The sequence below is a fragment of the Odontesthes bonariensis genome, chromosome 7 (genome assembly GCF_027942865.1).
Source record: "Odontesthes bonariensis isolate fOdoBon6 chromosome 7, fOdoBon6.hap1, whole genome shotgun sequence".
In the NCBI taxonomy this organism is placed as follows: domain Eukaryota; kingdom Metazoa; phylum Chordata; class Actinopteri; order Atheriniformes; family Atherinopsidae; genus Odontesthes; species Odontesthes bonariensis.
Genome location: NC_134512.1, coordinates 16,527,835 through 16,544,972, shown reverse-complemented (window position 1 = coordinate 16,544,972; position 17,138 = coordinate 16,527,835). Strand labels below are relative to the sequence as shown.

The window sequence follows — 17,138 nt, the reverse complement described above, 5'->3', positions numbered from 1 at the left end:
ATGACATTTCAAATGCGTCCACGCCACAGAGAAAATGCGCAGTATATCATGCCTGAGGGTAAAAATCCATGTTTTCCCCGCTGATCACACGTGACTCTAGAGGAAATAAATCGCTTGTCCCCTTTAATTTCAATTTCCGTGCGTGATATATATTGTGATCACCTGTCAGATGCGGCGCCTGCGCACTAGATTCGGAGGCGGAGTGGGTGCTCTCTATCTGCTGCCCTGTGCCCTCCATCCCTCGGCGATGTACAGACACGGACCGGGGATTTCCGAACAGGTCTGAGGAAAATGGGGAGGCTTATCGGCTGCTGATGAAGGTACAATTTCCGGCGATTTCACTTGATAACCGCGCTTTAGTGTTTGACATTGTGACCGTAGAGGGTGAAGGATGCTCGGCTGCAGGATGGGAGGGAATGAGCGGGGAGACACGGCGCGGATAACAGATTGTGTGTCGTAAAATGACAGCGATGACAGGGCTTTCGCAGGGTCTGTTCGCTATTTTACGCAGGTTTTTTTTTTTTTTAATAATTTGGATTAGTTGAACATTGGTATCATTTCAGAATCTGAATAGACGCCTGGTCAAGGGCATGCGAATTGGTGATAATGTGTTTTTTTCTTTTTTTTTTCTTCTACACTCACCCGTGTGATTGGACCTGTCATCACCCTCTGCGGACTTACACGTTATGCGATTTAGAATGGTCTGGCGTTATGCATGCTGTTTTTTCATTAGGGTGAACAGCTGGGGATACATCAGATCTGCCTATATGAAACATTGCTGCTTGTGGGCAGTGCGAAGTAGCCTAAACGTTTTAGGCTTAATCCAGCTGTGACAGCCCATTTAGAGAGATAGTTGCTCCCCCCTTGATGTTGCTTTCGTATGATAAAAGTATCACCCACATGCAATATTTGAAGGGCCCCCACCCGGATGCTTCTCCATACAGAGCGCTCCCTGTGTTTACTTGTCTTGCTGCTGTAAAACATGTCCTGCATGAGATTTTTGACTCCTCGACAATCAGCGCCACTTGGGCCATGGCATGAACATCCAATTTTTTTTAGGGTGGAAGAGAAATAGCAATCTAGTTCTGTCATTTGAAATGGGTTTGTAGAAGCCGGGTTCATTAATATTGCACTAATTTGTATATTGCACTGCTGGATGTGAGGGTTCTTTTAGAAACATGCGAGATCGTCAGAGCGACTCTGACACTGTCCGTGGTCCTGACAGCAACAGTCGGTGCGGAGTAAATCATTGTGGGGTTAAATACCTAATGACCTTATTTATATAACTTGCTATTTTTTTTGCAAATTTATATTGTTTAAGTCGGGATGAAAGCACATTTTATTGATAAAGGACTGGTGGATACGCAGTTTTCTCAGATTTAAAGTGCATTCAAATATAAATCCATCTGCTAATGTGCAGTGGTTGGATTTAGATAAAGATGCTCACCTCTAAATGTTAGACAAATATAATATTACAATGATGCTAGTGTAAGATGAGTTATGAGTGATAACTTGTGGAGCAGTTAATTAGTGGATGGTTGATGATATGTTCTGCATTCCTTTTCCTGTGACCATTATTGAGGATGCCATTATTGTTCATTTGCTCAGAGGGAATAGGGTGTATGTGGTTCATAAATTCCTACGCTTTGTCAGTATCTCTCCTCTTCGTGTGTTCGCTCATCTCACTCTTCTTTTCTCTTTGTGTGTAATGCATTTAGGAAGTCTGATGTAGATGCTGAGCCAGAGGAGAGCCCAGGCAGCAGCAGCAGCAGCAGCAGCAGCAGAGGGGCTGTAGATGCCCCCTCCACAGGTTCGGCTCCAGCACAGGCCACTGCTGGAGAGCCAGGACAAAGAGCAGACAGCTCCTGCTCTGACTCTGACAGTCCTGTAGATTCCAGCTCCTGTGAGGAGGAAGACGACGAGGAAGAGGACCCGACTATGTTTTCTTCCAAATTTCTTAGCGGGGCCAACCCCCTGAATGCTGTGTCTTCTGCCGTAAACAAATTTGGATTGTTTGGAGATGATGGGGAAGGGGATAAAAAATCACCTCCTCAGCAGGGGAGGAAGCCATCTGGAGAACAGCAGCCTGGAGCAGGCCATGGAAAAGACTCAAAACAGCAACCGCAGGCTCCTGCTGTGCAAAAGTCTCAGCCTCCTCCGAAACAAGGATCACCAAAGCTGCATGGGAATGGACAGACTGTACCCACAAACAAGCCGGCGGGACAACAAGCTGCTTCAAATACTGGAACAGATGCCCCCAAAAAACAACCTAAGGGTCCATCGCAGCAGGGTTCACCTATGCCTGGAGTTCAACAACAAGTTCCGACCAAGAGTGGAGCACAGCTAGAGTCTCCAAAAGCATCATCACAACAGCAGGTTCCACCTAAGACAAAGATGCAACAAGGTCCTGCTAAGACTGGTGTACAGCAACAAGAATCTGCAAAAACTGGGGTACAAAGGTCCACTAAGGATGGAACGGAGTTAGGACAGCAACAGCAGCAGTCACCTAAAATTGGACAGCTACAGCAGGACTCATCTAAGGTGGGACAACAGCAAAAAGGCATCAGGGCTACGCCTCAGCAGCAGTCTTCTGAAAGACAACAAGGCATTAGGGGACCAGGTACACCCGACCTGACACCAACAGGGTCTCCATCACCGGGAGCGACAAAAGCCAGATCTCAGTCAAAAACAACTTCTAAATCTCTTTGCCCTGTGTGCAACCTGACTGAACTTAATATGCAAACAAAAGAACCACCTAACTTTAAAACCTGTACAAAGTGTAAAACGGAGGTGTGCAGCTTATGTGGCTTCAGTCCTCCAGACTCTGATGTAAGTAATACCTTCTCATTTAATTTCTCATAATTTCTTTTATATAAGACGATTACATTTATACATGCATGTTCCTACTATTTTAGACATTCCTATTTGTTTCCTATTCAGTGCTGATTTGGTATTTTGATAGAGTTTTACCAAATGATGCTTTACTAAAAGCAATGTTTGATTGAAGCCCACACTGTAGCTATGATGCAGCATTTTCTAAAAAAACATCTCTGTGATTACCTTTAGTTAAGATGAAATTAACAATAGATAAGCCCCACCAATATGACTCGGTCAATTTGTTGCCCATGGTTAATCAGTCGTTTTTACAATGATTTATTATTGCAAGTTTTCAAGGTATTTGTGATGCCTCCTAATAAGTTTTGAGGGCAGCATTTTTACTCCCTGTACCTTTGTGTAATATGTGCACATTTTACCCATGTACATTTGTGTTTATTTTTTGTATAGGGACGTGAGTGGCTTTGTCTTACCTGCCAAATACAGAGAGCTCAAGGAACTTCTGAGCCACCCGGACCTCCCATAAAAAAGCTCTCACCCAGCAAAGTTTCTGCTCCACAAACCCAGACACAATCTCCTTCTGAACCTGTCAGAAAAGATATATCAGCAACAGGTTCACCTCAGAAAATGCAGTCTAAATCAATAAAGATGCCAGCCAAGGATGAATATGCGAAACAACCAGAAAATCAAAAGAGGGCCAGTTCTGCATCTACCCAGAAAATGACACCTGAGACTCAAAGGGCATCGGGATCTCAAAAGCCCCCTCAGACTGATCAAACTGAACGAAAGAAAAGCAGTGCCTCCCTGGCTTCCCAGCAGGAGTCAGGGGGTTTATTTGGCTTTGGTGGTGCTAAAACAGAGTCAGCAAAAGCAGAAGAGTCAGTATCTGGGAAGATGTTTGGTTTTGGCTCCTCCATTTTCAGTTCTGCATCTACTTTGATATCTTCTGCTAAAACAGAAACAACACCGCCCGTTTCTCCGAAAGCACCTCATGTCCAAAAGTCAGAAAAAGACAAGAGGCAAGTGCAACCTCAGCAGGCAAAGTCTCAACCAGCAACACAGGGTAAAGTGGAAAAGTCCTCTGCAGAGGCTCCGAAGGCAGCAGCAGCCTCCCACAATGCTCCCAAAGGAGGCCATTCAACTTGCCTACTCTGTAAGATGGCACTCAACATAGGCTCTAAGGATCCTCCCAACTATAACACCTGCACTGAATGCAAGAGCACTGTGTGTAATCAGTGTGGATTTAACCCCATGCCAAATGTTAAAGAGGTAAGACTTATGGTTTCCACTGATATAACTGAGAGATAAATTCATGGATGAAAATAAAAGAAAATATATCAAGAAGATACATTTATTCTCAAACCAATTGTCTTTATGCAATTTTACAGTTTTCTAGGCAAGGCTAATTCATTTCTTAAGTGATTACCAGAACTTGTTTTGGTATGTGTTGTTATTTTTATTAAAAGTGCTAATTGCTCAGATACAGCACAGAACCATGCACAAAAAAAATTTTTTGCAACTGAAAAGTTTATTTTCCAATGTTCAGATGGGGTATTTCAGCATTTTAATGCCATTATCTATTAAATAAATCTAGAATTAAACAGTTTTAAACCAAGTAAACCATTTAGAATTATAGAAAAGAACAATTAGCACAAGCTAATGTCAGAGTACCAAAGAGATTTACATTACATCTGTTTGGAGTAACATTTGTCTGCTTTTTTTGTTCGTTGCCATTTTCTTTCCAATCCTTTGACTGAGTCACAGCAAGAAGGCTGTTTGCTATAAAATAAGTGCTATATTTGGTTTTGCAGTAACGTTAAAGCTAATGCATTGGTAAATAGTTGATTTAAAGATAATTTCCCCAGAAAGCTCATAACACTGTTTATTGGCTTATTCATTCACTGTCCACACTGTGTCAGATACTGTTGCTGAACTTTAGTCAAAGGGATTTACTTTGAAGGCTTTATGCGAAAGCACACATTGCATAGACACACACCTTATCAGTATTGTCTTGTAGGGAATACCACATACAGTGTAAAAAGGCATGACTTCCTCAACGCTAGCTGCAGCACAAAGGACTTGACACTTGACTCTGTAATTCAATGCACAGTTAGAATCTACCAAGGACCGTCTAAGGCTACTTGATCTTGTTATACTGCTTAAATCAATGGCCAGAATAGTACTGGACCGTGATAAATTAAAAGATTTGGTGAATTCTGTGCAAATAATATACAGGACATAATGAATTGTAACATTTATGGACTAAACTGAAGAAATATTGCTTTCTAGGGGTGCACCGATCGATCGATCCCGATTTCCTTAATTTTGGGTGATCGGCGATCGGCCAATACTTGCATGTGAAACCGATCTTATCCGCCGATTATTATTATCCAACAATCTTATCTACCTCCGCAAAGGTCTGAAAATCAGCCCCTGTCCCTTTTTCTCTGCTGTGAGAGAGGTCTGACTGACTACCTCAAGTGAAGTTAAAACAAGTTTGTATTGTTCCACGGGTATTGTTCAATGTTTTTCAATAACATAAGATTTGGACATTGAAGGTGTATGCCGTCAGACTGACCTTATAACACCTGAAAGTGTCAGTTATAAAAAAAACTCGGTATCGGCCAAAATCGGAATCGGTAGGTCAGGCTTTTTAAAGATCGGTGTTCGACCAGAAAACCAGTGTTTCTTGCATCATAAAACTTAAAAATGTTTCATCAGCCCAGTAATGTCAGCATAGTTCTTTAGTGAGTCTGCCTTTTGCATTCCATCATTCAGTGTCTGTCTGTATTGGTTGTTTTAGGACATCTCAACTCATAGCTTCTGTATGTTGCAATTTACCCAAAAACCTCATGGCGAATATGATCTATTTATCTGTATTATTTATTCATTTTATTTCTTTAAGGGAAAGGAGTGGCTATGTCTAAACTGCCAGGTGAAACGAGCTGCTGGAGGAATTGAACCCCCGAGAGACACAGCCTTGGCAAATTCATTTAAAAAGACCCCTGCAGCACAGCCTGCACTACAAAAGACTTCTGCACCAGGCTCTCCTCAGAAAGAAATATCAACACCAGCAGCACAGCCAGTCAAGGTTGAAGGACCAGACAGCCATAAACCAGTCAGCCCAGCTCCTGGTCAGAAAACACCTCAGCAGAGCCAGAAGATAGGTCCTCAAAAACAAACAGATCAGACAGTCCCCACTGTAAAAAAACAGGGAAATGTTACAACACAAGAGTCTGGAGGCTTCCTTGGCTTTGGTGGTCCTAAAAGTCAAACTGCTGCTGCAAAGCCTGTTGATTCAGTGACTGGGAAAATGTTTGGTTTTGGTTCCTCTATCTTCAGCTCTGCTTCAACTTTGATTACCTCAGCTGTTCAAGATGAGTCTAAAATTACACCGCCAGTTTCTCCCAAGATGTCTCCTGCAAAGAACCCCAAATCTCCAACTGTAAAGAAACAAGGACAAGAACAGAAACCACAGCAAACACAGCAAGCCAAGGATTCACCATCTGTGCAGCCAAAAGCAGACAATCCTCCATCAGAGCCAAACAAATCTTCAGCTTCACCTGTTCTCTCCAAGGGAGGTCATTCTACCTGTCCTCTCTGTAAAGTGGAACTCAATGTGGGCTCTAAGGATCCACCTAACTACAACACCTGCACCACATGCAAAAACACTGTCTGTAATCAGTGTGGATTTAATCCTATGCCAAATGTTAAGGAGGTAGGATAAAAGCTGTTTTGGAAATAACAAGGGAAAAAAAACACATGTGAACAATGATTGTAACACCCTCTCATTTTACTGGTCAACAATAACTTTGATTTAAATTTCACTTAATGTTTGCTCTTTTACAGGTGAAAGAGTGGCTTTGTCTCAACTGTCAGATGCAGAAAGCACTGGGGGCGTCTGAGCCTCCAGGAACTCCACAAATGAAACTACAGACCTCACCAAATAAAATTGTTGCACCTGCCAGTGCCCTAAAGACGGAAACTCCCCCTCAACAAAAAGACATTCAAACATCTGTGAAATCTAAGGAGACCTTACAATCAGGCTCCCCTCAAAGGAAACCACAAAAATCAGATGAACATCCAACAAAGGCTGAAGTCAAGGAAGAACCTGGAAATCAGAAACAGATCAGCCCAGCTGCTGGTAAGAAAATTCCACAGCAAGGCCAAAAGACAGATCTCCAGAGATCACCAAACCAGACAAATCAAACTGAAAAGAGTAATATTCCATCGACTAAAACAGAGGAAGCCGGAGGGCTCTTAAAATCTGGTGGGCCCAAACCTCCTGATGTTGCAAAACCTGCTGAATCACTGGGTGGAAAAATGTTTGGCTTTGGTTCTTCTATTTTCAATTCTGCATCCACTTTAATAACCTCATCTGTCCAAGATGAATCAAAAACGCCACCAGTTTCTCCAAAATTACCAGCAGCAATGGGAACCAAAACATATGTTCAGAAACCTGAACAGAAGAAAGCAGAGCAACCACAACAGCCCAAGACCTCTCCTCTACCACGAGCAAAAACAGAAAAAGGACCAGCTGAATCTCTGAAGGATGGGGTGGCTCCAGATGTTCCAAAGGCGGGCCAATCAACCTGTCCACTCTGTAAACTGGAACTCAACTTTGGCTCCGAGGATCCTCCCAACTATAACAAATGCACTGAATGCAAGAGCACTGTTTGTAACCAGTGTGGATTTAACCCAATGCCAAATGTGTTAGAGGTAATAATTTTTTTGTTTACATTAAAACCAGCAACAGTTTGTAAAGGCATACCTCAGCCAAGGCTGAATAAATAAAAAAAAGATCCAGAGCTACCCATTTGACAGCCTTTAACTGAACCAAAATACTTGTTTTACATAGTTTGGTTGTGCATGTGACTGCAGATATTTGATATAGGTGTTTTAACTGACTTGTGTTTTCATCTTTTTTTTCTTTTTGTAGGTTAAAGAATGGTTATGCCTGAATTGTCAGATGCATAGAGCTCTTAGTGCATCTGAACTTGCTTTACCTTCCATGAAACCACAAAGTGGAGATAATAAAATTTCTCAATCTGCTGTACAGCAGAAAATAACAGCTCCAAGTCAGATGGAAAGCTTAAAGAAAGAATTAGAAAAACCTGCTACAAAGACAGAAACTCCAGTCCCTGTTCCAATACAGAAACGTGAAAGCTCCACACCAGGTTCTCCTCAGAAGACACAGCATGCAGCAGCACCTCTGACAAATAAGGCTGCTAGAGGAACAGAAGGTGAAACACAGGTTAGGCCAACTCCTGTTCAGAAAACTCCACTGGATATCCAGAGGGTATCAGATACTCAGAAACTTACTGACCACGCAAGTCAACCTGGTCTAAAGCAAAAAGTTACACCAGGTCAACAGGAGTCAGGGAAACTTCCTGCTTTGAGCAAACCTAAAACAGGGCCTGAAGCTTCAAAAACTACAGAATCTTTGAGTGGAAAGATGTTTGGATTTGGTTCCTCTATGTTCAGCTCAGCATCGAATTTGATATCGTCTGCTGTTCAGGAAGAATCCCGGACTACACCACCAGGCTCTCGTAAGATGTCTGCACCAGTGCAAGTCTCTCCCAAGATGTCTGCTGTGCCTAAGATTTCTCCAAAAAGTACACCTACACTTTCTCCAAAAGTATCACCAGCAAAAGAGCCAAAAACCCTTCCTCAGAAACCAGAAAAAGAGAAGAAACCAGATGAATCTCACAAGGACTCAGGGGGCAAAGCTCCACCCCAGCAGGCAGCAGGCCCAGATGCAGTTCAGACCACCTGTCCACTTTGTAAGGTCCAGATGAACATCGGCTCCAAGCAATCTCCCAACTATAACACCTGTACTGAGTGCAAGACCACTGTTTGCAACCAATGTGGATTCAACCCTATGACAACTGGGGAGGTTAGTACCAGAACACAACATTCTTTGTTTAACGACATCCTTTTCATTTAAATTGTTTGAACCCTACACCACATTAAGTATCAGAATAGTCTTTATTTCTTACACCATCACTACATATTTTTTATAATGAATCAGCTAACTTGTGTTTTATGATTATTTTCCAAGTCTTCTGGTTCACTACTGTATTTCTGTATCCTAAAACAACATATAACCAAGTGACTAATGTATTTTAGGTAAAGGAGTGGCTTTGTCTTACCTGTCAGATGAAAAGAGCAGTTGAAGCCTCTGAGCCTCCAGGGCCTCCCACTATGAAGTCCCAAACATCTCCAAATAAAGTTCCTTCACCTGCTGCAGTTCAGTTGAAGGATGATGCCAAACCAACTGCTCCTCAAAAGAAGGACATTCCAGACTCTGTGGGGCAAAATAAGGAGTCCACAGACCCAGTCTCCTCACAGAGGAAACAATCGACACCATCAAACAACCCTGAAGCTGCTGCTGCTCCAATGAAACAAGCTAGTCCGACACCCGATAAGAAAAAAATACAAGAAAAAGAGCAAACAGTTCAAGAGAAAATGCCCGATCAGGCAAGCCAACCTAGCCATAAGCAGAGTAACGCCACCCCAGCAACAAAGCGAGGGTCAGGAGGCTTCTTAAGCTTCGGTGATGCTAAAGGTGAAGGTACAAAAGCTGCAGAGGCAGTGAGTGGGAAAATGTTTGGCTTTGGGTCCTCCATTTTCAGCTCTGCATCCACTTTGATAACCTCAGCTGTTCAGGACCAGCCCAAGACAACTCCGCCAGTTTCTCCCAAGATGTCTCCTGCAAAACAGTCCAAATCACCCAGTATCCAGGAAGTAGAGCAAGAAAAGAAACTAGAGCAACCACAGCAAACAAAGGGTCAACCATCTGTACAGCCAAAAAGTGATGAGACCAAGTTACCTGCTTCCCAGACCCCAGAGCAGCAGAAGAAAGGACATGTTAAAGTTGACGAAGCCCCATCTGACACACTAAAGTCTGAAGCAGTTCCCCAAGTATCAGTCAAACCGGACCAATCTACCTGTCCTCTCTGTAAGGTCAAACTCAACATGGGCTCCAAGGATCCACACAACTACAAATCCTGCACTGAATGCAAGATCACTGTCTGCATCCAGTGTGGATTTAACCCTATGCCTGCTGGAGAGGTTAGTACCAGAACACAACATCCTTTTGAGTTTCATTTAGATGTTTTAAACCCTACACCACATTAAGTATCAGTGCAATATTTTTGTCTAACACCATTACGACATATTTTTATAATGAATGAGCTAACTAGAGTTTTATAATTATTTTCCTAGTCTCTGTATTTTTGTATCCTAAAACAACATATAACAAAGTGACTAATGTATTTTAGGTAAAGGAGTGGCTTTGTCTCACCTGTCAGATGAAGAGAGCAGTTGAAGCCTCTGAGCCTCCAGGGCCTCCCACTATGAAGTCCCAAACATCTCCAAATAAAGTTCCTTCACCTGCTGCAGTTCAGTTGAAGGATGATTCCAGACCAACTGCTCCTCAAAAGAAGGACATTCCAGACTCTGTGGGGCAAAAGAAGGAGTCCACAGACCCAATCTCCTCACAGAGGAAACAATCGACACCATCAAACAACCCTGAAGCTGCTGCTGCTCCAATGAAACAAGCTAGTCCGACACCTGATAAGAAAAAAATACAAGAAAAAGAGCAAACAGTTCAAGAGAAAATGCCAGATCAGGCAAGCCAACCTAGCCGTAAGCAGAGTAACGCCACCCCAGGAACAAAGCGAGGGTCAGGAGGCTTCTTAAGCTTCGGTGATGCTAAAGGTGAAGGTACAAAAACTGCAGAGGCAGTGAGTGGAAAAATGTTTGGCTTTGGGTCCTCCATTTTCAGCTCTGCATCCACTTTGATAACCTCAGCTGTTCAGGACCAGCCCAAGACAACTCCGCCAGTTTCTCCCAAGATGTCTCCTGCAAAACAGTCCAAATCACCCAGTAACCAGAAAGTAGAGCAGGGAAAGAAACTAGAGCCACCACAGCAAACAAAGGGTCAACCATCTGTACAGCCAAAAAATGATGAGACCAAGTTACCTGCTTCCCAGACGCCAGAGCAGCAGAAGAAAGGACATGTTAAAGTTGACGAAGCCCCATCTGACACACCAAAGTCTGAAGCAGTTCCCCACGTATCAGTTAAACCGGACCAATCTACCTGTCCTCTCTGTAAGGTCAAACTCAACATGGGCTCCAAGGATCCACCCAACTACAATTCCTGCACTGAATGCAAGATCACTGTCTGCATCCAGTGTGGATTTAACCCTATGACTGCTGGAGAGGTTAGTACCAGAACACAACATCCTTTTGAGTTTCATTTAGATTGTTTAAACCCTACACCACATTAAGTATCAGTACAATCTTTTTTGTCTTACACCATTACGACATATTTTTATAATAAATGAGCTAACTTGTGTTTTATGTTTATTTTCCAAGTCTTCTGATTCACTACTCTATTTTTGTATCCGAAAACAATATATAACCAAGGTACTAATGTATTTTAGGTAAAGGAGTGGCTTTGTCTCACCTGTCAGATGAAGAGAGCAGTTGAAGCCTCTGAGCCTCCAGGGCCTCCCACTATGATGTCCCAAACATCTCCAAATAAAGTTCCTTCACCTGCTGCAGTTCAGTTGAAGGATGATTCCAGACCAACTGCTCCTCAAAAGAAGGAGATTCCAGACTCTGTGGGGCCAAAGAAGGAGTCCACAGACCCAGTCTCCTCACAGAGGAAACAATCGACACCATCAAACAACCCTGAAGCTGCTGCTGCTCCAATGAAACAAGCTAGTCCGACACCCGATAAGAAAAAAATACAAGAAAAAGAGCAAACAGTTCAAGAAAAAATGCCAGATCAGGCAAGCCAACCTAGCCATAAGCAGAGTAACGCCACCCCAGCAACAAAGCGAGGGTCAGGAGGCTTCTTAAGCTTCGGTGATGCTAAAGGTGAAGGTACAAAAGCTGCAGAGGCAGTGAGTGGGAAAATGTTTGGCTTTGGGTCCTCCATTTTCAGCTCTGCATCCACTTTGATAACCTCAGCTGTTCAGGACCAGCCCAAGACAACTCCGCCAGTTTCTCCCAAGATGTCTCCTGCAAAACAGTCCAAATCACCCAGTATCCAGGAAGTAGAGCAAGGAAAGAAACTAGAGCAACCACAGCAAACAAAGGGTCAACCATCTGTACAGCCAAAAAATGATGAGACCAAGTTACCTGCTTCCCAGACGCCAGAGCAGCAGAAGAAAGGACATGTTAAAGTTGACGAAGCCCCATCTGACACACTAAAGTCTGAAGCAGTTCCCCACGTATCAGTCAAACCGGACCAATCTACCTGTCCTCTCTGTAAGGTCAAACTCAACATGGGCTCCAAGGATCCACCCAACTACAATTCCTGCACTGAATGCAAGATCACTGTCTGCATCCAGTGTGGATTTAACCCTATGCCAAGTGAAACAGTGGTGAGTCAAGACAAAAAAAAAGAAAGAAATATATTACATTTCCAGGTTACTGCTGGCAGACTGTTAAAGGGATAATCCGGAGTAAAATGCACTTTAGATCAATTTACGGGATGTTGGGAGTACATACGTTGAGTTGACATCAAAATCATGTCATTCGGATGTGTTTTGAGAATTTCGATTTGACCGTTTTTAGCCAAAAGTCGTTAGCCTGGAGGTGAATGGGGCAAATCATGTCACCGCTACAAAACGCTATTTTTATACCTTTTCTACAGCTCCAAACAACAAAACACTTACGTGGTAGTGAGTAGAGGGTCCCTAAAGCCAAACCAAAGTGTCCCGAGGTCTTCATGTGGTCGGATATAGAGTCCAGAATGAATTTAATCAAGCCAGTAGCTTTCCGGAAATGTGTCTGCTGCAGCTGCCGCTGCAGACCGTGGTGAAGTTGGTTTGATATTGGATATTCGACAGATATTCACAATAAGGAAATAAGGTGTCTTTTTTTTTCAAACCAATATCAAACCAACTTCACCACGGTCTGCAGCGGCAGCTGCAGCAGACACATTTCCGGAAAGGTACTGGCTTGATTAAATTCATTCTGGACTCTATATCCGACCACATGAAGACCTCGGGACACTTTGGTTTGGCTTTAGGGACCCTCTACTCACTACCACGTAAGTGTTTTGTTGTTTGGAGCTGTAGAAGAGGTATAAAAATAGCGTTTTGTAGCGGTGACATGATTTGCCCCATTCACTTCCAGGCTAACGACTTTTGGCTAAAAACGGTCAAATCGAAATTCTCAAAACACATCCGAATGACATGATTTTGATGTCAACTCAACGTATGTACTCCCAACATCCCGTAAATTGATCTAAAGTGCATTTTACTCCGGATTATCCCTTTAAAGACTGACACTTAAAAAAAAAAAATTCTTTCTAGATTTTTATGAATTATAAAACAGGTAAGTATTTACAGAAAAAAAGATACAGTATTAAACGGAACCATTTTTCCCTTTCTTAGGTGAAGGAGTGGTTGTGTCTCACCTGCCAGATGCAGCGAGCCCTTGGAGAAACACAGCTGCCAGAAGTTGCTTCTCTCAAATCTCAGACTCCTCCCAAACCACAGAAGAATGACATCACTAGTTCAGCTGAGCCTGACAAGAAAGACACATCAACACCGCAATCGCCTCAGAGGAAACTGTCTACAACAGCACAGCCAGTGATATCTGCGAATGCTAACAAGCCAGTAGTGCAAAAACAAGCCAGTCCACTTCCATCTCAGAAAAAAACACAGGAGAACCAAAAACCATCAGGTCCTGACAAATCACCTGTCCAGATGAGGCAAACTGAACGTAAGCTGAGTAATGCTTATGCAGCACCACAGAAAGAGTCAGGAGGCTTCTTTGGTTTTGGTGGTGGTAAAACTCAGCCAGATGCTGACAAGCAAGTGGAGTCTGTGAGTGGAAAAATGTTTGGCTTTGGGTCCTCCATTTTCAACTCGGCATCCACTTTGATGAATTCAGCTGTTCAGGACCAGCCCAAGACCACTCCACCAGTTACTCCCAAGATGTCTCCTGCGAGAGAAATCAAATCCCCTGCTGCCCAGGAGAAGAAGCCAGAGCAACTACTGCAGAACAAGACACCTACAGTGGTGCAGACCAAATCAGACAAAGCTCCATTGGATACTCCAAAGGCTGTAGGAGCCTCTCAAGTTGCTGTCAAACCAGGCCAGTCTACATGCCCACTTTGTAAGGTGGAACTCAATGTAGAGTCCAAGGATCCACCAAACTACAATACCTGCACTGAATGCAAGAATACAGTCTGTAACCGATGTGGATTTAATCCAATGCCAAATGAGTCAGAGGTAAGATTGGCTTGTATGTATTTATGATGATTATTTTATACCATATGGTGTATATAAGCATACAATTTACCTTCGTTTTGTTTTGGTTTAATGACTGATGGTGTGGTTTGCTTTCAGTTGATATTTTCAAAATGTTAGTAATGGTGTTGTGTTGCACTTGCATTGACTTTGATATTTAATATACACACTAAAAATACTGTTGTTTTCTGACAGATGCAGGAGTGGTTGTGTCTGACTTGTCAGATGCAAAGAGCTCTCAAGGCCACCGAATCAGTTCGGCCTCCACCGATGAAACCACTGGCATCACCCAGCACAGAGTCCACACCTGCCTCCTCTCTAAAAGATGCAACTACCAATCAAAATAAAGATATTATTGCCACACAAGAAGCTGGGGTTACAGACAAAATTCAGGGCAGTCTACCAAAAGATGCCCCACAGAAGAAAAAGGATATTTCAAAAACATCAACTACTGCCTCGCCAGCTGTGAAAGACACTACAGCTGCTGTTTCAGACCCAGCAAAAGAGGAGAAATCTACTCTACCTCCTGCTGATAATGCTCCAACCTCCTCTGCACCTCAAAGCAAAGAGACAGGGCCTGTTGTTTCAGACCTCAATAAACCAATGCTTGCTACTCCAGTGACTATCGACGTTCAAACTTTGGATCAAAAGACCACTCTACCAAGTTTTGATCCATCTGAAGTGAAATTAGAAAATAATGAAGAGAAACCTGACAAAATTCAGAAATCGACTGATCAATTTATCACAGCCTCAGATGAAGTACAGGATCAACAAGCACTGAAAGAAGAATCACACCCTGTTGACACATCACCAGCTGAAAGTGGTCCACCACCCCCAATGCCAGAAGGTCACGAATCAGGAAGTTTCCTCAGCTTTGGTAGTCCTAAATCTCAGCGTGTTGCTCCAAGAACAACTGAAGTGGTGACTGGAAAAGTGTTGGGATTCGGATCATCCCTCTTCAGCTCAGCATCTACATTGATAACATCTGCAGTTCAGGAGGACGCTCACACAATACCTAGTGCCCGCAAAATGTCTGCCCCACAAGTCTCTGACAAGACATCAGAATGGCAGATTTCGTCAAAAGCGAGTCCCCAACCTTCTCGAAGGAGGAATTCATTAATGGAGGGCAGAGCAAATCAGATGCAGAGAGCACAACTGGAAAATATACCAGACCAGTCTCAGGAGGCTAAGGCTCTTCCATCAGGACAGCGCAAAGTTGATAAAGATCCATTAGGGCTTGCAAAACCAGAGGATTCCCAAGTAGCACCTAAAGTGGGCCAGTCTACTTGTCCACTGTGTAAGGTGGATCTTAACATGGACTCCAAAAATATTCCCAACTACAACACCTGCACTGACTGCAAAACCAATGTCTGCAACAAGTGTGGATTTAGTCCAATGCCTAATGCAACAGAGGTAATTAAATGACAAATATATATATATATATATATATATTTATATATATATATATATATATAGCTGTTAAGTCAAAGTCATATTTTGTGTTTCGAATTTCAGAATCTTATAGAATTATTAATACATTTTTCTTTTTGTATACTGTATACTTTATTGTTATTTATAGGAAATATGTTAGTTTTTTGCTTTTTCTGTTCAGCAACATGTGTGTTTATAAACAGATTAAAATACAAGTTGAGATGTCTTTATGAATAACTCCTAACTCCGCCATGTTTTGTGTTTGCGTTTTAGGTGAAGGAATGGCTGTGTCTCAACTGCCAAATGCAGAGAGCACTTGGTGTTTCTGAACCTCTGGGCCTTCCAATGATAAAACAACAGCCTTCACCAATTAAAGAGGTCCTTGCAACTATACAGAAGAAAGAAACTCCAATTCCAGCTCCTCAGGAAGACATTCCTAAACTAGATGCACCCAGTAATGAGCTTGTTAATATTAGTATAGCAGAAGAAACAAAGCCTCCCACTGTTGGCACACCATCAAATAAAGTTACCCCTACAGCCACGTCATTGCCTGAAAAATTGCCTGTTTCATCCACTGTTACAAAGGCTGATGTTTCTCCAGTCTCACAAAAGCCATCTTCAGAGATGCCCAAAGGACAGCCTGCTGCACTCCAGCAACAGGCTCAAAAAGTTCAGACTACCTCTAAGCCTGCTCTTCCACCAGATCCAGAGGCAGGAAAACTATCCTTACAACAGCCCCTAAAAGACATTGCTTCTCCTGTTAAGTCCGCTCTTCCATTAGATAAAAAAGCAGGAAACCTACCCCCAAAACAGCCTCCAAAAACTGGAACTTCACCAGCTAAATCTGTACCACCACCGGTTCAGCCTGCTAAACAGGAATCAGGAAGCTTCTTTGGTTTCGGTGGCCCTAAAACACAGCCCACTATAGCAAAACCTGCAGAGTCTGTAACGGGAAAGATGTTTGGCTTTGGTTCATCTTTCTTGAGCTCTGCATCCACTTTGATATCTTCAGCTGTCCAGGATGAACCTAAAACCACTCCACCAACTCCACGGAAGATGTCCACTGCAGACAGAGTCACCCCTACAACTACACCTCCAGCCTCTCCAAAAACATTACCTGCAAAGGACACAAAATCACCTCCTGTGCAGAAGACTGAGAAGAAACCAGAGAAACCACAGCAGGATAAGATTCCTTCAGAACAAGCCAAAGTGGACAAAACACCACCAGATCTCCCGAAAGAACCAGTAGACACTCGTGGCGCTTTAAAGGCAGATCAGTCTATGTGTCCACTTTGTAAGATCAAACTCAGCATTGGCACCACAGATCCACCCAACTACAACATCTGCACAGAGTGCAAGACGACTGTCTGCAACCAGTGTGGATTTAATCCAATGCCAAACATGTCAGAGGTAAACCAATGTTACTACGAGAGTAACTATTTCAGTATTTTGATTTAATTTAATTTAATAAATAATTCAAGTTAAATTAAGTCAATTCAAATTACCAATCCATTTATTATCTGAGTAGTGGCAATGTATGGTTTAATCTGGCTTTGTCATAGCTGGCCATGTGAAATTCTGGGCAGATACCAATTC

General features: G+C 42.8%; 1 protein-coding gene across 8 annotated transcripts in view; it reads left to right on the top strand.

Moving 5' to 3' along the window:
- Positions 1 to 240: 240 nt before the first annotated feature.
- pclob (piccolo presynaptic cytomatrix protein b) overlaps positions 241 to 17,138 on the top strand; it is a 65,361-nt gene continuing 48,463 nt past the window's right edge. For all 8 annotated transcript variants that reach the window (XM_075469723.1, XM_075469725.1, XM_075469722.1 and 5 more), the window contains exons 1-12: positions 241 to 320; positions 1,719 to 2,829; positions 3,286 to 4,104; positions 5,741 to 6,553; positions 6,685 to 7,554; positions 7,775 to 8,731; positions 8,965 to 9,909; positions 10,119 to 11,063; positions 11,286 to 12,233; positions 13,251 to 14,093; positions 14,307 to 15,524; positions 15,816 to 16,952. In XM_075469723.1, the coding sequence (XP_075325838.1) occupies positions 1,939 to 2,829; positions 3,286 to 4,104; positions 5,741 to 6,553; positions 6,685 to 7,554; positions 7,775 to 8,731; positions 8,965 to 9,909; positions 10,119 to 11,063; positions 11,286 to 12,233; positions 13,251 to 14,093; positions 14,307 to 15,524; positions 15,816 to 16,952 (10,386 nt within the window). In that variant the 5' untranslated portion in view covers positions 241 to 320; positions 1,719 to 1,938. The remainder of the gene's footprint in view (positions 321 to 1,718; positions 2,830 to 3,285; positions 4,105 to 5,740; positions 6,554 to 6,684; positions 7,555 to 7,774; positions 8,732 to 8,964; positions 9,910 to 10,118; positions 11,064 to 11,285; positions 12,234 to 13,250; positions 14,094 to 14,306; positions 15,525 to 15,815; positions 16,953 to 17,138) is intronic.